Here is a 22,088-nt window from a genome sequence, read left to right as displayed (position 1 = left end):
CTTTGAAAAGTGCTGGCCTTTAACATCCAGCTGAAGATGTGTGTGTGTGTGTGTGTGTGTGTGTGTGTACTGGTATTCACTACATTAAGGGGACCAAATGTGTCCACAAGTATAGTAATACCAGCAATTTTTTACCTTGTCGGGACATTTTTCAGGTTGCCATGAAGAAACAAGCTTATAAATCATATAGAATGAAGAGTTTAAAAAAATCTAAAAGTGCAGAAATTTTCCTGTGAGGGGTAGGTGTGTAGGGTTAGGGTAAGGGGATAGAAAATACAGTTTGTACAGTATAAAAACCATTACACCTATGGAATGTCAACATATAATGATAGGAATACAAGTGTGTGTGTGTGTGTGTGTGTGTGTGTGTGTGTGTGTACAGTTCTATAATACTATAAATTATCATTTCAGTATAATTTATATAATATTTCAAAAATTAAATAATTATATAAGTAGAATAATAATGCATAATTTATTATCATTCTTATGTAATTTATGATGATACAACTCATATAGATTAAATTAGATATAAATTATCATATAAAATGATGAAAGTATTGATGAAAAGACTAGAAAAATCCAAACTTCATTTTAATTTAAATGAACTATTTTATTTTTGTAATATAACACTCTTGTTATTATTTCTTCATGTTATGTTTTTTTTTCTTCTTTTTTTTCAGGCTGCTTAGCCCAGCAGGTGAGTAAGTACTACAAGCATCTGATGTAATGATCATTCTGCCATCAAACGCATTTATTCATGAGCCATTTTTGTTTGCTTCGTTCCATGAAACAAAGAGTTAAAATGACAAAAATAGCCTGTTATGTAATAATGTTTATGAATGCATTTTTGATTTACATAATTCACTCATCTGTCTGAATCAACATTTGTTAGTCTCCCAAGTTCATATTAAATATGCCATTCATGAATTCAGCTCAAGGCGAACCATGTTCTTTAATATGAATCACTGAATCTCCGTCACATAACATTTTTAAACAGAGTGTACATTGTGCCTTTTCTCTCAGCCTTTCACTCTTACTGGGCTGCTGTGAAAATCTGTTATGCACAATAATCTGTACATGTTAGGTAATCCCAAATTATCAAATGTTCAGCAGAGATGATTAACAGAGGGAGTTCAAGAGGAGAAACCGAGGGAGGGAGGGAAAGAGAGAGAGAGAGAGAGAGAGAGAGCCAGTCTGCGAAAGGATTGCATGTCTGTGTGTACAACAAGAGCGAGGACACAGCGAGATGATTGGTGCACAGAAATAGCTCAGCCAATCAGAGCAATGACAGGAAAATAACGGGCTCAGACAGAGAGAAAGCTTAGAGAGAGAGAATATCACTGACATACAGAGGAGGAAGGCAACAAAAGTGGATCAAATTGGAAAGAGCCACTATGAGTACAGAAAGATTCTATCTCATTGAGATGTCTAGCAATGGGTAGAGTGACAGAAGGGAAAATCAACCGTTCTACATCAAACCACTCGAGGATGCTTCAAGGTGCAGAATCAGCCTCTCGGGAGATAATGCTGTGAAGGCCCTGAGCATCAAGGCTCAGCCGAATCAAAGCCAGCGAGCTACAGCACAGGGTGGAGGCCGTGAACGGATTTTAACAAGTGAAGAAAAAAGACATTATGAGAACATCAAGGAAAGGAAGTGTGGAAATGCCTGCTTTTGTAAGGCAGCTGGTGAAGGAGACCGAGAAAAGGGTCACCTCCTTTTTTAAAGGGGGACGAGGGGGAGGCGCAGGGGAGCTGTCTGTAGGCGAAGAGGGTGGAGAGGAGGAAGGGGTCATCCCTAGCCCATACTTGGACCGACCGGTTCTGGACAAGCACATGCAAGAGGGCTATGCCTCCTGGGGACTTACCTATGCCCTGGCCAGCATGCAGGGTTGGAGGGCCCACATGGAAGATTTCCACAACTGCTTCCCTCAGCTAGGAGGGGAACTGGCCCACTGGGGGTTCTTCGCTGTGTTTGATGGACACGCAGGGAGCGCGGTGGCCCAACACTGCTCCCGAAACCTGCTGGACCACATCCTGGGCACAGGTGAGCAGCAAGCTGTCCTACAAACAGCAGAACCTCTTGCATATTTTTGGCTTATACTCAGTGTTGGAATGATTACTTTGGAAATGTAATAGGTTACAGATTACAAGTTACTCTATTTAAAATGTCATGAATAGTGCAACTATTTCAGTTACTGTAAGTAATGTAACTGATTACATTTGATTACTTTTCTAACAAATGTTTTCAACTGTTAATCATTTTCAAACATTTAAAGCAGACAGGGTTAACCTTACAGTAGTACTCAACACTGATTACAGTCAGACTTCTCAAAATCCTTCATCGCTTTAATTAAGATTATAATCAGTTAACTTTAATGCGCAAGCACCACAAAAACAGACTTTAGAACCTTTTCACTTTGAGTTCGTTCTAAGGTTAACAATATATTTTTACAAGTTTAATAACTATAATACTGTTTTTGAAATGAAATCTTTGCTATGGCAGGAAACACTGGCATCTAACAATGCTTTGGAAAAAAACTGTTCATCTTAAAAAATAAAGCATATACATAAAACCAAATAAGAAATTAAACCGATATAAAATAAGCATGTGTCCTGCTTTGTACCCTAAACTTCTGTCAATGCAGTTTTAAGAAAAGAAATCAATCAAATCTTGATGCATTTGTAAATATTCAGATGTAACCCCCTTTGTTATCATTAACATTTTCATAAGTAACTGTAATTTAATTACACATTTTTCTGATAACGGTTGCATTTATTTTGTAATTAAATTACATAATTCTGTTACATGTAAGTTACTCCCCAACACTGCTCATATTTGTGCATCAATAGTAATTTTAAAGCACAGCAAACCTAATAACTGAGTGGCTTTTGAAGTGATAGAAATTAGATCACGTGGGAAATCGTATTGATCTCTTTAGAATAGATCCAAGAGGATCTCATCAGATTGGAATTATTTGTAGACCTAATGTACATCTAAAGCCATAGCAACATTATTACCCAATTAAGCTGTGATCTTACAAGTCAATTGTGGTGTACAACACGTTCCTAAAGCCATCAGCAGTTGCATAATGGTTGATCCTTGCTATCTGCTCTAATGAAGCCTTCAGGTTTGTCTTTGCGAACATGCAAACGTGATCATACAAATGAGGCCTTGTTTATTTAGTGACGCAAGCTATTCCCTCTCAGGAAAGATCCGAGCAGATGACGATGTACTAAGGGTCACTGAGGGCATCAAGGAGGGCTTCTTTCTCATGGACAAGCACCTTCATGCCATGGCCTGCCGTGAGGGTTGGGAACGTGGAGGGACGACTGTCGTTGCCACCGCTATCACTCCACACCACATCTACTTTGTGAACTGCGGGGATTCTCGAGCAGTCTTGTGCCGTGCGGGACGGGTGGCCTTCTCGACGGAAGACCACAAGCCCTTCAGCCCCGGCGAGAGGGAGAGGATAGAGAACGCTGGAGGATCAGTCACTTTGCAGCGTGTGAACGGCTCGCTGGCAGTCTCCCGAGCGCTGGGGGACTTCAGTTACAAGACAGCCGAGTGGCGGCCGGTCACAGAACAGATGGTTTCGCATGAGCCAGAAGTGTCTGCTGTGGAGCGCTCGCCAGCAGATGAGTTTCTGGTTCTGGCCTGCGATGGTGTGTGGGACACTGTCACGAATGAAGAGCTCTGTGCCTTCATACACAGCCGACTGCGTGTCTGCACAGACCTGAGAGAGGTCTGCTCCCAGGTCATCGACCTTTGCCTCTATAAGGTTAGTACGAACAGAAGATTTCTAGGCTGTTTCGCTCTGTTTTCGATTGCTGGTCCAAATGTTGCCTGGTCCAAATGGATTGTAATCCATTACCAGTGCTGGGTAAGTTACTTTCAAAAAGTAATTAATTACTTATTATATCTTCAATATTGTTTTTAAATTACTTTTCTAATTACTCTGTCTGAATAGTAATTTAGTTACCCAATAAGTAACTTAATTATTTAAATCATTAATTTAGTTAAAATCCCTATAAACATTAAAGCAGAGACAATAGAAATTAAACTTTATTTTTTCAATTGGAGTCAAATGTGGAATAGTTTAGCATTTCAGTTTTAAAACAAATGTAATACTTAAACATTTTAACAAAAAAAAAAAACCTGTAGTTTTTTCGGTAAACAAATAGAATTACTCTGCAAAATATCTGAACAGTAAAAAAAAAAACTCATGTATGTATAAGGCTGTAAGCATTACATTTCTCAAAGCAATGAGTAGCCTACAATATTTTATACACACTAACATACTGTACATGTATTGGCAGTCTCATAATCTAATTTTGCCTACTCCTTACAAAAAACATTTTTTGTCATTTTTTTCCTGTCATTCATGCACATATGCTTGTATTACCATACAGTACATAAATAACATTGATATTTTTTAAACTAAATACTTATTGCTTAGCACATTATTAACATCGACATCTGATAGTAGATCAGTAAACAATGAAGTAAATATTTATGTAACATTTATCAAGGTGCAGTGTAAACATTCCCATTACTTTATATATCTATATCGTATTATATATCATATGATAGCAAAAAAAAAACTAAAAAAAAACTTCCTCATTTCGTTCGACATTATATGTAGCCTAGTTAAAAAGTTATAGGCTATAGTAGAATAAAAAGCCTTACTCTGAATGCATATCATATTTCAACATATTGCACTCACTTCGAGACGGCAGAAAGCGCACCCTGTTTGTTTTCTTTATTTTACAAAAGCAAAATGTTTCGTTGTTATTGTCAGTGTACACATATCAAAGTAGACCCTTTTTAGATTCGACTGATTTTAGTCTTGTCTCTGAGTAGGCTATATTAGGTTATTTTCTCTATCAGTAAATACTGTAAGTGAATGCACCGGCGGGCAGAGAGTTTAAAGACGTTGAATTCAATTTTACCTTTAGACGATAAATTTAGATTAGTCCTTTTAGATTTTAGAACTGCTGAAATTATTTACAGTAGGCATATGTAACTCAAGTTCTTAAGAAGTAACTGTAAATACCTTAAAATTTACAGTAATCAGTGGATAAGTAATTTAATATGACACATTACTTAGTAACACTGTCCATTACATCAAAGTTATACGACATTATCAAGATGCATTTGTTCAGACACCGTTTAACTCTGAGTTCTTGTCATATTTTATTACCATTTTCTAAACTATAACAAATAATGTGAGAAATGTTGAAGGTTTCGGAATAAGATTTGGTTTGACTGTATATAGGACTTAGCAAAAGTCAATTCTTAAACACATTACTTAAAACACAATTCTTTTAATATTTTCAATGAAGTCTCCTATGCTCACCAAGTCTGCATTTATGTGATGAAAAATACAGTAAAAACAGTAATCTTGTGAAATATTATTACAATTTGAAATAACTATTTTCTATTTGAATATATTTTCAAATGTCATTTATTCCTGTGATGCAAAGCTGAATTTTCCACATTCATTATTCCCGTCTTCAGTGTCTCGTGCTTCTTCTGAAATCAAATATACTGTATTTATAAAGACAAAAATATATTTAAGAAAAATAATAATTCCATTCATCTGTATTTTAAAATTGAAATTTTAAATATGGACTGTCCAAAGCTGACTTTAGCCAGACTGTTACATTACGTAAGAGAAATACAGAACGGCCTTTAGGCTGCAGAAAAGGATGTGCTGACCTGAAAATGTCAACATCTTTCTCTCTGCAGTAAGCCAGATCTCTGCTCTGTCAGGACTGCACTTTGACCACCATCTCAAAGTAAGGCTGTGTTCAGCCTCTAAACTGTAACGGGATAAACTACTTTTAGCCTTGGTGTGAGGCGATTACAGCATTCTGCCTAGCATTGTGTCATGTAGGGATAGACAACCAACAATATCCCTTAGAAATGAAGGATAAGGTCTGCATAAGCGTCACCAATTGCAATCTACTTAATCATCAACGTGAGGTAGTTGTCCTTAGAACAAAGGCCTCAAGACTGGCAGTTAGCATGATGCTACTAGTGCCTGCCTATCTAAAGAAACAGAGGAAAATGATACTGCCGAGTTTAACTATTAAATCATTTAGCAGACACCTGATTTGCATACCTAACTTTCCCTTGCGTTTTTTCTTTTGTCTCGTCCACATGTATTTCTAAAAGGGGAGCCTTGATAACATCAGCATCATTCTAGTTTGTTTTCCTGGCGCTCCCCAGCTGTCACCTGAAGCGCTGCACCAGGAGGCTGAGCTGGAGGACTTTCTAGAGTCCAAAGTAGCTGGTAAACCATCTGATTAAATTTAGCTTCTTTTGATGTTGCTCTTTAGATTTACATGACTTACATGATCAAAGATTGCAATCCTTTCAAATCATGGAGTCATATAATGGTTAAAGTAAATGGTCCTCTAACGGCCTGCATAAGGAATTAGATCATTGACACGCATGTTTCTTTGACAGAGATATATGAAGAGCTGAGCACAAGAGGTGAGGAGCCTGATCTGCTGTCAGTTCTGACAGTACTGGCTTCCACAGTGATTCCTGGACTTCCACCAGGGGGCGGCCTTCAGAGCAAGTGAGTGCATGCTGAACACCATGCTTTACTTCTGCTCAAAACAGCAGTCAGACTCAGCAATTATCCAGGAGAGGTGTGAAAACCTGTTTCACAGAATGTGACATGAACATTTTTAGGCACAGCTGTTGCATGAAATAGATTAATCGCAGTTCCAGGGCTTTATAGAGGCTTATAGCGATATAAAATATAATTCGCTTTTTATTCATTTTTCTGTTTTTATTGTTGTTGTTGTTGTTAAAAGGATTTTTTAAATACTTGATATTGATTGATATAGAATTACTATTGATATTTATTTAAGAATTTAAGCATTTATAATATTAATAACACTTTTATTATTATTAATGATAATAATTTTAATAATAATAATAATAAAAGTGATTGATCAAGTAAATGGAAACAAAATGGAAAGTAAATGTATAAATTTATATAAATATATGTGTGTGTGTGTGTGTGTGTGTGTGTGTGTGTGTGTGTGTGTGTGTGTGTGTGTGTGTGTGTGTGTGTGTGTGTGTGTGTGTGTGTGTGTTCCTGTAGCTCAATTGGTAGAGCATTGCGATATCAAGCGCAAGGTTGGGGGTTCACTTCCCCGGGAACACATGATAGGTAAAAGTTGATAGCCTGAATGGACTGTAAGTCGCTTTGGATAAAAGCGTCTGCTAAATGCATTAATTTAATTTAATATAATCTTTTGAAATATTTAAATGCATCATTATTAATAGAATAATAGAGTAGCTTCTGATTTTTATCAATATTGAGGTAATATATTCTTCCAAAATGCTTATTTGCAGTTAAAAAAAAGAAAAGAAAAAAGCTGTATTGCACTTCATCAAATGGTACTCGTGCTAAAGCAACAGATTAGAAAATCATCAAAATATATGATTATAGTTGAAAGGATGACATATCCACTCTTGTGCTGCTGAGAAATGTCCAGGTACACTAGATAAATGCAAACAGCAGCTTTGTACAAAGCTTAGTACAGGCACTTAGTAAAGCTTAGTACAGGCACTTTCTCTAAAACACCAATCCACTCCACAAGTTGAGCTCTAGTGATAAGTACTTGTAATGACTGCCAAAAGAACAGAGGACTGAACTTTCAAATATCATATTTTCTTGACATTTGCAGGCGGAACTGTATCATTTCAGCCTACTATCAGCAGAAAGAGGCACGGCGATCTAGATTAGCCCAGGTAAGCCTCTGTACAGAATTATCCATTTTATATTATATATATATATGTGTGTGTGTGTGTGTGTGTGTGTGTGTGTGTGTGTGTGTGTGTGTGTGTGTGTGTTTTAAAATTGCTACTGTTTATGTCATTAGTGTACATTAACTTTAATATGAATTCCTGTGATTTGTATCTTTTCAGGAACTCAGTCCTACAAATGCCAAATAGAGTCCATTTTACATAAACACTTGATGGATGTGCTAGATTGAGAAAGAAGTAAATCAGTTTTCTGTGTTTAAAACAAAAAAAGAGAGAGAGAAAGAAAGATCTTTTTGTACAGCAAAAAAAAAACATTTTAGTTCCTTCTTTTTGTATGTTTCACGAATAACAAAACTTTCAAAAATCAATGCTGTGCCACAATGCAGGACAATGATGACTGTATATAAATTTGACTCTTTAGATTGTGATATGTTCAGTATTTTGCTTACCAAATGTATTCAATGAGTCTTACAGTCGACAATACTCAGGTAATGTGTTAAAGCCGTGACAGCAAACTTTTGAAATTCTTTCCAGTCTTGGCTTATAACAAGGTCATTATTTAAATTGATACAATAAAAAAAAGTCAGAACTTGATAAAACTCTTTGAGGAACAGTGACAAGCTAATACTGTTGGTTAATACTAAAGGAATAGTTCACACAAAAATGATTTACTAGTCTTTAAAGCTAAGTTCTTTTAGAAGCATGGTCACAATTGTTTTGTTAAAAATATATATATTCTCTTTGTGTGTGTGTGTGTGTGTGTGTGTGTGTGTGTGTGTGTGTGTGTGTGTGTGTGTGTGTGTGTGTGTGTGTGTGTGAGATAAAAGGATAAAAACAACAGCATACAGGTATGAAAATCCATGATGTTAAGTACGTAACTAATGACAGGATTTTCATTTTTGTGTCAACTATTCCTTTAAGAATTAAGGTATGCTAAAATCTCTAAATAGCAAATTCTATTAAATACAAGCACTTTTACATGTTTATACAGGCTAATAATATGGTCACAGAGTGCAACTTTTCCTGTTCTTGAATAGTTGTTTCCTGTAATACGCTCTTACTCTGTTTGCATGATCTGTACTGTGTTGCCTTACTGACCTCTTTGAAATGATGCCAATCTATAAGCGTGTAATATTCCCAAAATATTTCCTAATGACTATCAAATGAACTGATGCAGTGCTATATCATGTTGTGTAATCATCTTTGTGCACATTTTACAGATCTTGTGCAATATTTGTGCTAACATAAAGGTTAAAGGTTGAGTAATAAAAATAAACAGATCAAGCTATTCATGAGATTTCAGTTTATTAATTTCTGTCCTACTACATAAAGAGACTTTATGGCCTATAGGTAATTATACCTATAGTAGTCATCATACATTTGTGAGTGTGTGTTTGAGCTCATATTTCAACACCATCGTTAAGCAGTACCACTCTCATCCTCAAGAGAGCAGTAGAGACTCGCTCCTTATTTAACACCATCTCCAGTTTGCAAACCCTGTATTTATGTCACACCCAGAAACATATTTAATAAGCTTAATGAATGACGACTGGCTGCTGTTACACAGATATAAAGGACGCGAGTACAGCTATTACATTTGAAAAATAAATGTTGATACCAAAATAAATATTTAACAAAGAAGATATATTTGTGTTTACATTGTACAATATCTACAGAATATATCCCCATGACTTGGTCTGTCTCTTGCACGCATTTGTATTCATTTTAGATAATTTGTTTCTTAGGACAATCACTGACGGCAGCTTGATAGAAATGATTAAACAGTGACTATTACTGACCATCTCCCTTTGATTTGACACTTGTGTTTCTTCCTCCGGGTCTGTGTCTCTGTAAGTGGCGTGGCTACATCTGCCTGGCTCTTGAAAATCAGTCTGTTTTCATGAAGAGCCGTTAAAGGATCTCTCCAGAGGCACAGTGTGATTGCTCACCACACCGGCCAATCACTTCAGCTGCAAAGTGACTCTGAGAAGCGATGTTACCATTAAAATCAAAGAAAGAAAAGAGCCTTCAGAACGCAGTTATTCAGAAATGCTAACATTCATCGTCCTTGTGATCTACAGAGGTAAATTGGCTATTTTAATTTGATCTAATTTGCTCTGTACTGTGTATTACAATAGTGAATGTACAGTTGACATCTTTAATTGTATAAAATAAATGCTAAAACCTCTGCTAACATACTTTTCCAGAGGACAGTACTGAATCATGGTTGGGGAAAATTCAGAACTGGAGAACTGGCTGTTGTTTAGTCAGTGAGTGTGAATTTGAATTGAACTATACAAACAGTTGAATAGGAATTTGGTTTGGAATGACAAAGAGAGGAGTTTACTGTACTTGACTGTCTGTACAGAGAACTATTTTGGGAAATTAGGTGTTTGGACAACCTTGACCACAGAAGTTGATTTAATTAATATAATTAAATATTTAAATGAAACACTATTTAGTTTATAAACTCTATGGGGCATTTCAAACATGCCTATTTATCTGACTGACTGACCTTTTTCCCCACACAACTTAAGGCTTTGTCAAGCCAACATTCAAAGTTTGTCTTAAAGGAAAAACAAAAAAATAAAACTTCTGTCATTATTCACCTTCATGTCATTTCCAACCTTTAAGTCTTTCCTTAATCTTTGAAACACAAATGAAAATATTTTTATTTAAATTATTTTTTATTGAAAGTCAGTGTCACCAAAAATATTCAAAAAGTTAAAATAAATTAAAACATTGTAAACACTATCCATGTGAATTAAGTTGTTTAATCTAAGTCTTCTGAAGTGATATGATCAATTAATTTGATGAGGAGTTTTAATTTAGGCTACTATTCCCACATGATTATTATCAATTAAAAATATCTTTATTTGTGTTTTGAAAATGAATTGATGTCTGACTGATAACAGAATTTTCATTTGGAAGTGAATCTCATTAACAAACTTTGAATTTCAATTCATTTTAAATATACTTCTCTATATTCAAATTCAAATTCTACGTTATGTTTGCTACCGCAACTTAAATGCAATTCAAATTCAGGAATTTTGATTGAAGCCATTCTCAATTCAGTTCTGAATAAAACACAACCCTCACTAAATTCATCTTTTGATAAAGTGCAATATCCAATGCCATCTTTGTAATATCAAGCTACCTGTCAGCACTTGTCTCCTGAAGGCGGTTATTCATGATAGCAAAGGCGCCCACTCCACCGGAGAAGCCATTCTGGCGAACGTGGCTCTGTCTTGGATTACCGTGAGCAGTCTCTGAGAGTTGCTTCTGTAGAATGGCCAGAGAAACCTTGTTGGCCATAAAGTCATGGACTGAGATCATTTCTCCAGACAGTCTGCGCCCTGTCAGATAACCTCCATCTGGTCCTAAGCCAGCATCAGTCTCACTATCACAAACTGTTTCCACTGATGCATTAGTGAAGCGCTTTCCTGTCGCTTCGTTAGCCAGGGCAGGGTGCACAGCATTGCGCTTTTGAGCCCTCTGCCGGGAATGTCCTGGCGGAGGGTGGTGGTTGTGCCGCTGGTTGGGAATGCGTGGAAAGCAGCAGCAACAACAGGCCTGACCTCGTCTTCTGTATGGACGGCCATAGCACAGACACTGAGCCTTGCTGCAGCCCAGTTTGCCGAGGATCCAGTTGAGCGTCTGCTTGATAATGATGGAAATGACATTAAACAGGGAATAAATGCAACAAACACCCATGAGGATGAAGAGGCAGTTGCCGAGACGGTAGGCTTCTTGAGCTTTATAGCTCTCCCGTTGGCTGCTCACCACATCCCCGAAGCCAATGGTGCTGAAGGCCACAAAGCAGAAGTACAAGGACTCAAAGTAGTCCCAGTCCTCCATGGCAGAGTACAACGCAGACGCACTGCATGCGATCAGCAGGGCGGCGATGCCCAGAATGAGCATTACGTAGTAGACCGATGGTTTCCAGCCCTCCAGACTGTCATCCTCGCCTCTGGCCTCCTCTCCTCCCACGCCGGAGCGGCGCAGTTGGCGCTCGTGACACCAGCGCATGATGTAGGCCAACATCGTGATGATGCGCTCCAGGAAAAGGTTGAAGAAGAGGATTGTTGCTGCGCAGCCAAGGAGTCCGTAGAATATCAAAAAGATCTTACCTGCAATGGTGACAGGTGTGGTCATGCCAAAGCCTGGAAGGAAATAGGAAACAGTTCCTGTTTTGCTGATGTATTTTCAATGAATTCATGACTATTAAAAACATGCCACTCCAAACTGCTATGGTTTTATGTCTTCAGTGGAACACAAAGATTTTTTTTTTTTTTCACACAATGAAGCTTACTAACTGCCAAAAAAAAAAATTATATCTTATTTATGTTTTGGTACATTCAATATGAGTACTAAAAGTACTTGTCACAATAATAGCAATAAAAATAATGTTTGCCAACAAATTTGGTCTGGAAGCATCTTGAAGGTGGGGCAGGTTGGAAACAAATATCGTAAATAAAAGTTGGGAATTTTATACAAGTAAGGTTAATTTACTTTTGCATTGCTTATTTTCTTTAGTTTAATTTAAAGGAGCAGCTTGGATGTTTTGTAAGAAAACTTTTTGGGTTTTTTTCAATAGAAGTGTGCACTTTGGCTAGTCTTTAGTATCATTGATATACTGTTATAGGTTTTTTTTTTATATATATATATATATATATATACTGTATACACACACACACACACACACACACACACATGTATATGTGTGTGTGAAGTATTACAAAAATATAAATATATTAAAAAATAACTTTTTTATTTATATTATAGTTCCATTAGCTTTGTTAATATATTTAATAAGGTTTTCAGTATATTTTTAATGAAATAAAATATATATATAAAAAAATGTAATGCTAATTCTGGCATCATTTACTGTACTTGCCCTCAAGTGGCTCTGAAACTTGTTTTTATTAAGTTTTGGTTTGTCTAGTTTATAGTTATTTTAGTACTTAAACTAAACGAAAATGACATATCTTTTCTCGGCAAATAGTTGAATAAAAAAAGTTGATATGTTTTTATATTTTATTTATCATTTTAATGATTTTTTATTATTATTATTGTTTCGGCTTTAGTGATCAATTACAACCCTGCATGCAGCTCAAACGGTAGAGCATTGTACTAACAATGCCATGGTCAAGGGTTCAATTCCCAGGGAATGTATAAACTAATAGAAGAAACGTACATAATTTGAATACAATGCAAGTCACTTTAGATAAAAGTGTGTATGTAAACTATGATTTCTGTAAATTCTATTTTTTGGCTAATTTATTTGCAGTTATGGAAATCTGAATGCAATGTTGTATGAACTCACCAATTGTGGAGACCACTGTAGCAACAAAGTAGAAGGCCCCTGAGAAATCCCAGCGGGGCCTAAGTTTGTCCACACGGACCCCAGCCACAAAGGCTTCCTCATATTGCTTTAGCAGGACATATAGGGATTTCAGATTTATGCTGTTTTGCTCAGTGAAGTTGGCCAGCTGTTCGTCCCAGCGTCTGTGAGCCTGCTGCTCGGAGGGATGCTCGAGTGCGGAGAACACCACCGCCCCACACAGCAGGTAGAGGAGGATGAGGGCCGCCAACAAGCCAAAACGGGCATTATCTTCATTCATGTGAAGTGGGAGGCAACAGCTGTTGCTGACATCTCTTCCACGTGGCATGACTTGATCACCAGCAGGAAATGACAAGAACATGCACAGCCAGTAACACAGACACAAGAAACAAACACACTCACTCACAATTAAAACAACCATAGACTTGGGCTTAAGAAGACATACAGAGTCACATGAAATCTCTATGTTGCTCTTGTTTTTAGATACAGTTCAAAAATGAAGGACAAGAGTGTACTGGACAAAGTTCTTCATGTCCATTAACATTCTTCTGGACTCATAACCGCATCACTTTCTCCAATGGCACCATCGTAAAAAGCAAGGTTATCAGGTAAAATGACACATGGTCCAGGAAATAAGACCTCCAGATACACCTTTTGGGTTAGCAGGTAACAGTACGCAGGCAAGTGCAAGATTGTTATCTTTTCCCATCTCGCTGTCCAAGTAAAGCTGGTGCCACACCAGTCAGTAATAATGCTGTGGTCTTTATGTGAAATCATCCTTGAGCTGGCTCAAAACAAACAACATATATTACTACTTCAGTCAAAAGGATTAAAAAAAAAAATTAATAATATATATATATATATATATTATTTAAGCTGTAAATGCAGTACATTAGTATCATAAAACATCTCATCATCTTTTATTAATTTTTTTTAAGTTAGCATGCACACGGTATGACAAAAGAGACCATTGTTTTATTATACACATATTGAACATTTTTAATTCTGTTATATCACTATTAAAACAAATTATTACAAATTAATTAGATCACTGATTGCTATCAACACATGGTTGGCTATTATAAGAAAATGTCAGTCACTTTCCCCTAATTTGATAATGAATGATTTATTAATCACAAACTTTTAGAGTGGTAAAATTGAAGGTTACCCACCTGATTTAATATTTAATATTTGATGAAAAGCACCGTTGTCATCATAGTCCTCCAAACCATTTTGCTATGTTAATGGAGCAAGTTAAAAGAATAAAAACTGGTGGAAACATTTAGTTAAATTTAATAAGCGCCGTTTATTCCTGGCAAGTGTGAATCCTGGGCAGTGCGTGATTGAATGATGCAGCTGAAGAGTAGAGAGAGAGAGAGAGAGAGAGAGGCGCGTAAATTTCGTCTTACTTTTGGGGGGGACGAAACAGGGGCGTGTTTAGGGGGAGGCTGGGGGAGGCAGTGCCTCCCCTAGGATAAGCCCTGCCTCCCCTGAGAAATTATCTGTCATCTGATGACTTTGATAGTAGCAAAACATACTGAAGTCACTGTGAACCAGCAACTGTTTGGTTTTTCACCGTCTTCAAAATAACGTTTATGTTTAGCAGAAGAAAACTCATTCAGGTTTTTTTTTTTCTTTACAATTTTCATTTTGGGTGAATTATTCATTTTATGTTAATTAAACACCAAACACGCGGAGAAAAATCACTCAATACTCTTGACTGAAAAAAAAAACCTTAAATACAGTTGCTTTAATAGGAATCAGTGTATATAGTGTTTTATTTGTAGATTTGTTCATTAATTTGTTTTAATGCTCCTGCTAAATACACCTCTTGTACCTGAAAATAAAACACTTTATTTGTATAATATCTGTATTTGTAATGTATCTTTGTTCTCATTTTTTAATAACAAAGATAAAATAATGACAACATTTTTTATCTTCACCCATGCACTTTGTCCACCATATCCACCAATTAGTTTGGCTGTGATGCTCAAACTTCTTGCAAAATAGAAAAATCAACATGACAAAGAATCAGGATAAAAAAATAAAAAAGATTTGTTAGATTTTTTTCTTGCCCATGCAGCTGAGGGAGAACAAACCCATACAGACTACAAACCCCCATAAAATAATGAAAATATTTGCCTATGGCAAGCACCACTAACAAAAAATAATAATAATAAAACTATTTAAAAAAGGTTATGTTGCCTCTGCTAATGATTTCAAAAATACAGTTCTTATAGTTTCACAAAAATAGCTTTTATTTCAACTCTCTAGGTCTCCTGACCCCCTGTAGCCTAATATGTTTCCTTTATAGGCCTACATGTTTTCATTTACATTTATTTATTTAGCAGTGGCTTTATCCAAAGCCACTTACAACCAGAGAATAACATTCAAATACTGTTCTCATATGGTTCAAATGAGCATATAATTTTTTTTTTACCTGGGGCCGCATTCACAAAGAATCTTATAAGAGGCTACAAGTAGCTCCTACCTGGCGAATTTAAGAGAAACTCCTAAAAATAACATCACTCATAACTTTAGACTCCTAATGTGTTTTACTAAGAGTAATTCACAAAGCGTTTAGCCCTAAAAGTAGCACCTACATCTGGAACAGCTTAGAAGAAACAAATTGATTTACCTCTTGTCTAACGTGACTTCAGATTAATTAAAAAAAACTCGTCCTACTCGTGTAGCATGTCTTCTCACAAGCAAACACCTGTCACTCATCATCAGGCAATCACCGTGATCTGTTATATATATATTAATCTGTCAATGATAATAATAATAATATCATCATATCATTAATGTTGACCTGGTTTAACTAACTTTTATGTGATAGCCCTATAGACTAAGGGGCCCTTGTGCCTATCTCTGGGTTCCTGACTTAGAAAATTATGTGCACTAAAACAGATTGTTTGTAGTATAGCTTAAATTTGTGACGATTTTTTCAGTTGTTTATGTTGCCCCCCCCCCCAAACAAGCCAAATGCCCCCCCAAAGATGACATCCTGGTAACCCCTCTGGACGATAAACATAAAATTTCGGGTTGAAGCGACCCCAATAATGTTATTTTAGCACCCGAAAGGAGATTTTTACCGGGGGACCCCCCTCGAAACGCGGATAGTTTGGGCTAGTTTTGTTAAGAACACCTGGCAACCCTTTCTGTCAAGCAGGTAACGTACTATTAGCACAGCGGACTCATTACAAATACATTGGGATCATGTATTAAAGAGAAAATAATCACTTCATCCGATTTTTAAGTGAATAAAATTGTCATTGACATTGACAGCCTTGGAGTTCATCAGCTATTGACATCTCTCTCACCGGACTTGTGTGTGTGTTTGTGTGTGTGTGTGTGTGTGTGTGTGTGTGTGTGTGTGTGTGTGTGTGTGTGTGTGTGTGTGTGTGTGTGTGTGTTTGTGTGTGTAGGTGATGTAAAAGAGCAAAGCAGGCATTTGGGCCAAAGCACTGTGAGGCAAGTGAGGGGCAGACTAAAAATCTTTCTAAACTTAAAACACATTTATATCCCATTTGTGTTGTTTTACTACTTACACAAGTATTTAAAGTATAAGACATTATTATTTACAATACACAGCGTGATTTTTAATCATAATTTTAGGGGGGATAACCCTCAGATGGAGGGTCCTGCACATACAAGATCCAAACGCGCTTGGTGCCTAACAAGGCTGTCTAGTTGGGCAGCTCAATAGGTTTTGAAACTCAAAGTGACAGTATTGATTACTGCCATTTACCAAGATTTCAGGCTTGAAGCCCTGAACCTTAGGCGACATAGACATTGGAAGGCGGACTACATTTACATTTATTTTCTACAGTTGCTTATATAAAAGAGGTTCATTGTACATCTTTGCCATTAAAATATACATTTCTCAAAAAAAAAAATAGCATTTTAAATGTTATTGCCTTTAAAAAATAAAGCAATTTTTACTACAATACATTTTATGCCAAAATAAGAGGAAACATCAGTAGCCTATTGGCATTTTCATGCAAATTACAGTGACCATGGTAATTTCTTATAGACTGTCATGATAAATACCTAAATGCTCAAAAATCACCCCCTACCCCATTACAATCATCTCTCTCTGAAAATGCAACTTCGAGGAATTTCAACAAGTACAATTTAAAAACATTAAACAACTGGCAGACCACCATTCGCCTGTTGCTTCACTGACATTAAAATATTGCTTTTTTTGATGTTGACAGACAAAAATATAGCCATGATACTCTCTTTCTATTGTGAGATGCGCTTAGGTGGCTGAGACGATATTGCTTTGTTCTCTCTGACCAGCCCACCCTTGCCTTTCATCTTGGTTGCCAGCTCACAAGACAGTATTCCCCCATCATTAGAGTACTGCTCATTGCTTGTAAGTGCCCAGGTGCAGTGGAGACAGACAAGCGCTATATCAAAAGAGTGTGTGGTATTTTATTCAGAAACTTTGTCCTCATCAGAAGACAAGTGTTTTTGCAACTGCCTCCGTGAAACCGAAAAGCCATGTCTTGTGTTTCTATTATTCGAAACGCAGCAGCGCTAATCATGGGTTTGGGCTCTGAGTGCTACACTGTCTTTAAAGTCATCAAGAGATCTGAGAAGTGTGATCTGCATAATGTAATTCATCACAGGTGCTGGGTGATGAATATAGTAAATCGCCCAAAAGCTCATTATAGAGTCTGTCTCGTTCCTCTTATTTTTCCTCCCTCTTTTCTCTTCATCCACCTGACCGTTCTCTTTGTCTTTCTTTGTTGTCGATGTGTTAAAATCAGTGCTCTCCAAACTGGCCTGCTGTAAATTAATGAGTCGTTGTTCAACATTATATATGTATAATGATTGGACACAAGACATGATTGGATATGAGCACCTTTATTTCAATTTTTAAATATAAGATAAAAAAAAGAATCAGTGCAATTCAGCAATACTATATAATGTTAAACAATAAAGGCTGACATGTTGTCCACAAAAATAATTATACAAGATTATGAAAAAAAACTAGCATATTCAGATGAGCTCTCGCTGGGAAGCCCTGGCATTCTTCTTCACATAGTCAGCTACTGTATGCTCGTGGAAATAGAGCATCACGTCACAAACATTTGTCTGGTCTACAGTCAATGTTTTCTGTAATACATTCTGTAACTTGAATTAAAATTGATGTTAGGGTTTAATTGATTTGATTAGTTTGGTTGTGATGTAGCATTCACAGGGCATTTGTCATTGTGAATTACTTCTAACATTACATAAAAGATAATATACAATTCAGTACAGTACAAAATAACACAATATTATACACTGTTTACTATTATATATATTTGAATGTACACCATTGTTCAAAAGACTGGGGTTGGTAAGATTTTTTGAAAGAGTTTTTTTTATTTTTTTTTAAGAATTGTAATTCTCACCAGAATAGGCTGAATTCTCAGGCTTTATTTATTGGATCAAAAATATAGTAAAACGTGATATTGCGAAACATTACTACTATTTAAAATATTTTTTGTTAATATATGTTAAAATGTAATTTATTCCTGTGATGGCAATGCTAAATTTTGCAGCCATTATTACTCCAATCTTCAGTGCCACATGATCCTTCAGAAATGATCTGGTGCGAACTAAACATTTCGTATTATTATGATTTTTGTAAAAAAAAAAATTTTTATCACATTTTAGTGTGGTATTTTTTTTTTTAATCCTTTGAATAATAGCTCAAAAGAACAGCACTAGAAACAAATCAATGTAAAACAATGTTAAAGTCTTTGCTGTCAATTTTGATCAATTTAATCCTTGCCGAATAAAAGTATTAATATTTGTTTTTCTAAAATAAAATAAAAATATTTGTAAATGGTAAATATTTGTAATTATTTCATCAAACATCAAACTTCGAACATTTTACATTCTATTCCTCTTCTTTTTTGGTTTGGAAAAAATATGAATACGAGTACATCTGGGTGAAAATAACCATTTTGCTATTGCGTATAACTATAAGTCTTATTAGGACCTTTTTATATATAATATCTTTACAATACATGATTGATTGTACAACCATTTAATCAATAGGACAAGTCTCAAGCTTTACATTATTTGGACATCACAATATTTTCTATTTCTGAAAGTTTTACCACCTATTTGTATTTTTTTACATTTTTTATTCCATTTTGTGTTTTTTGTTTCCGTCACTGTCATTATGTCGCACTGCGGAGCTTCTGTCATGAAAACAAATTCCTCGTATGTGTGAACATACCTGGCAATAAAGCTCATTCTGATTCTGATAGACAGAATACATCTGTTATTTCAACAGGACAGAGGCACTATAGCAGAAATAAACCAAATAAGTATAAATGTGTTGAATCATTTCAGAAGAATAGTGCCTACAGATATTATCTTTAAAACACTTTATCACATTCACCCTTACAGTACATAATACATCTAGTGGACACACTTCAAAAAATTATAATACTCAAATAGCAGTAAAAAATAATGTGCATAAATAACTTTCAAGTTTCCCTGAGAAGAGATAAAGTCTCATTGGTCTTTCCATTTAAATAACTGAAGTCACGGAGGTGATTTCCCAGAAAACAAGATTTGTATTTGTAAGTCACATTCTGTAAAATATTTTAATACAGTATATGATTATATAGGTTGCTATGAACTGTCCTCTCTAGACTTGCTGAATGATCCAAGTTGTTTAGTGTTCACATCTTTAAGCAGTTCGAGTTGGCGTTGGCCTCGTCGATAAAGATATTCTATGTGCATGACGTCAGTCTTCTTGATGGCAGCACTGGCACGGAATTCATCACGTATTCTCGGTATGAAGCCCGGCTTGTCCTGAGCTGCACGCAGAAACTGCCGATACAGGGATAAGACCTGTTTCTGGAGCTTGCTATGGCGCGCCATAATGAGCTGGATCATAAAAACACAGCAGTCTTGACGGAAAATGACAATGATTACCTCAGCCTGCAAAGGAACATAATGTAATAAATGCACTGAATTATGTTTCATAACAACAGTAAATTCAATTTTAATTAAGAGATGAAATGAAATATTTAAAAAAAGACATTTGTCACACTAAGTTAATTTAAGAAATCTCTTACACCGAGATTCAAATCACTTGCACTCACACAGACCAGAATTGACAGTTTAATTCCTATCAATATTCAGAGGGTTTCAAGGAGGTTAACCATATTTTATGTTTTTTTTTTTTTTTTTTGGCTTTATTCAGTGTTAGATTGCTTGTTTTGATCGGAAATTATTGCATATTTAATTATATAATTCCTAATTTGCATAGTTAAACATAAATATTTCAGAAAATGTGTAATACAAAACAACTAGATTAATGTACCTGATCAATAAATTGAGGAATTATGATATATATATATATATATATATATATATATATATATATATATATATATATATATATACACACACATCTCTTCCATCTTTATTTGACCCTATAACTTTAACACTCACTATTCTAATTCTATTCTTTAAAAAAATCTACCTACCTTTCTAATCTTTTTGTATTCTATTTTCTTTTCATTTATTATGCAATTGTGTGTGTGTGTGTGTGTGTGTGTGTGTGTGTGTGTGTGTGTATGTGTATGTGAAAAGATCTCTAACACTAGCTTGCTCTATTCTTTTTTCTATTCTATCGGTTATTTTTTTATTATTATTTATTTATTTTTATTATTTAAAATCCCATGCTACGTGTACTGTGTTAACCTAACTGAGACTTGTTATAGCACTTATATATCATTGCTCTTTTTGTTGTTTTTGATTGCTTCCACTGTCCTCATCTGTAAGTCGCTTTGGATAAAAGCGTCTGCAAATGAAATGAATAAATGTAAATGTATATTACTTAGAATTTAAGGTGACTATGGCATCTAACATTTTTTATTCATTCATGTTTTTTTTTATCTAAATCCTAAATGGTCATGTTGTGTGAGACGGATTTTACAAAATACAAACATTTTCTATGTCACTATGTTTCTCACTGCCAAAACTTCTTGAAATTTTACGTAACATTCACATAAACAAACTGAAAAATAATGCCAGCTAACTGTTACACCTTACCTTGTCAGTTAACGTTACAGCGCACGATGTCATTGGTTATTGTTATATCACCCAGACTCATCGTACCTGTTTATTATTTGTTGTAAGTTATTAAACGTCTTCCCAATGACAGCAGTCATATATAACCTACGCCAGTGCGCCTGCGCTGTGTGTGTTTTCTAACTGGTGCTGACGTCATGAAACGCTGTACGCGCCGGATAAACTGCCACCTAGTGTCCAGGATGTATAGCGACACTCAAGACAAGGATGATGTCACTGATCCAAGTCAAGTCTTTCAAGGTCAAGTTTAAGTGAAGTCTAGTCTATTGTACTGTATGTATGTCCTTTTTTAAGAGCCCATGTTTAGTTTTAAATGCTTTTTTACATGCTGCAGGTTAGTTTGTTATAGTACAATTTAAATATTTTTAAATCATACTTACTGTATATTAAAATAAAGTAGACTATATTGAGTTTCACGTGACAAAGGACATCTTTCATGCAATTTACAGCATCACTACATTCACTACAAGAGATCTGTTATTTTCCTGTAATACCCACTGAGAAATGTCTATTCATTTTCATTAGTTATTTTTATCTATAAATTGTTGCATTATTCTTAGAAAAAAAAGGAAAAAAATCATGTCCTTGTAGATCTAAAGAGTTTATAATTTGGAATAGTCTCAAGTCTTTTGCTTAACAGTCTAGTCAAGTCTGAGTGTGAGTTTCAGTCTCTGTATATATTTATATAAAATTATTTTCTAGACTAATAGGTGATTGAACATTTAGCTACTAGAGATTACAGACAGCTCACTTGAGAAAACTATTGCCAGATTAAATACAGAAGTTTATCAAAGTTTGATTGTAATGCATAGTTTAATAATACAGCATCAGGTTCAGCCA

The 22,088-nt window shown here is 35.5% G+C and overlaps 3 protein-coding genes across 3 annotated transcripts; 1 reads left to right on the top strand and 2 right to left on the bottom strand.

The window, feature by feature from the left end:
* Nucleotides 1-1,302: 1,302 nt before the first annotated feature.
* ppm1nb (protein phosphatase, Mg2+/Mn2+ dependent, 1Nb (putative)) lies at nt 1,303-9,077 on the top strand. The gene is made up of 6 exons (XM_059526286.1): nt 1,303-2,044; nt 3,208-3,779; nt 6,179-6,296; nt 6,473-6,587; nt 7,711-7,774; nt 7,952-9,077. Exons 1-6 carry the CDS (start codon nt 1,633-1,635, stop codon nt 7,976-7,978), a joined length of 1,308 nt encoding a protein of 435 aa, XP_059382269.1. The 5' UTR covers nt 1,303-1,632; the 3' UTR covers nt 7,979-9,077.
* Nucleotides 9,078-10,647: 1,570 nt separating this feature from the next.
* kcnk12l (potassium channel, subfamily K, member 12 like) lies at nt 10,648-13,554 on the bottom strand. Its single transcript, XM_059525562.1, has 2 exons — nt 13,116-13,554; nt 10,648-11,952 (listed from the first exon to the last, which is right to left on the bottom strand). The coding sequence occupies exons 1-2, from the start codon at nt 13,552-13,554 to the stop codon at nt 10,943-10,945; spliced, it is 1,449 nt and encodes a 482-aa protein (XP_059381545.1). The 3' UTR covers nt 10,648-10,942.
* A 6,143-nt stretch (nt 13,555-19,697) lies between these two features.
* Nucleotides 19,698-21,379, bottom strand: sdhaf1 (succinate dehydrogenase complex assembly factor 1). The gene is made up of 2 exons (XM_059525561.1): nt 21,205-21,379; nt 19,698-20,084 (listed from the first exon to the last, which is right to left on the bottom strand). The coding sequence occupies exon 2, from the start codon at nt 20,043-20,045 to the stop codon at nt 19,779-19,781; it is 267 nt and encodes an 88-aa protein (XP_059381544.1). The 5' UTR covers nt 20,046-20,084; nt 21,205-21,379; the 3' UTR covers nt 19,698-19,778.
* Nucleotides 21,380-22,088: the final 709 nt, after the last annotated feature.

Source organism: Carassius carassius, chromosome 36 (genome assembly GCF_963082965.1).
Source record: "Carassius carassius chromosome 36, fCarCar2.1, whole genome shotgun sequence".
NCBI lineage: Eukaryota > Metazoa > Chordata > Actinopteri > Cypriniformes > Cyprinidae > Carassius > Carassius carassius.
Note: the sequence above shows the minus strand (reverse complement) of the source record. Positions and strands in the feature narration are given on the sequence as shown.

Coding starts and splice junctions, on each gene's coding strand:
- sdhaf1 (XM_059525561.1), bottom strand. CDS start 20,045: ATGATCCAGCTCATTATGGCGCGCCATAGCAAGCTCCAGAAACAGGTC.
- kcnk12l (XM_059525562.1), bottom strand. CDS start 13,554: ATGGTTGTTTTAATTGTGAGTGAGTGTGTTTGTTTCTTGTGTCTGTGT. Junction 11,953..13,115: donor TACAGTGGTCTCCACAATTG/GTGAGTTCATAC, acceptor ATTTCCTTCCAG/GCTTTGGCATGACCACACCT.
- ppm1nb (XM_059526286.1), top strand. CDS start 1,633: ATGAGAACATCAAGGAAAGGAAGTGTGGAAATGCCTGCTTTTGTAAGG. Junction 6,297..6,472: donor TCTAGAGTCCAAAGTAGCTG/GTAAACCATCTG, acceptor TTTCTTTGACAG/AGATATATGAAGAGCTGAGC. Junction 7,775..7,951: donor GGCGATCTAGATTAGCCCAG/GTAAGCCTCTGT, acceptor GTATCTTTTCAG/GAACTCAGTCCTACAAATGC.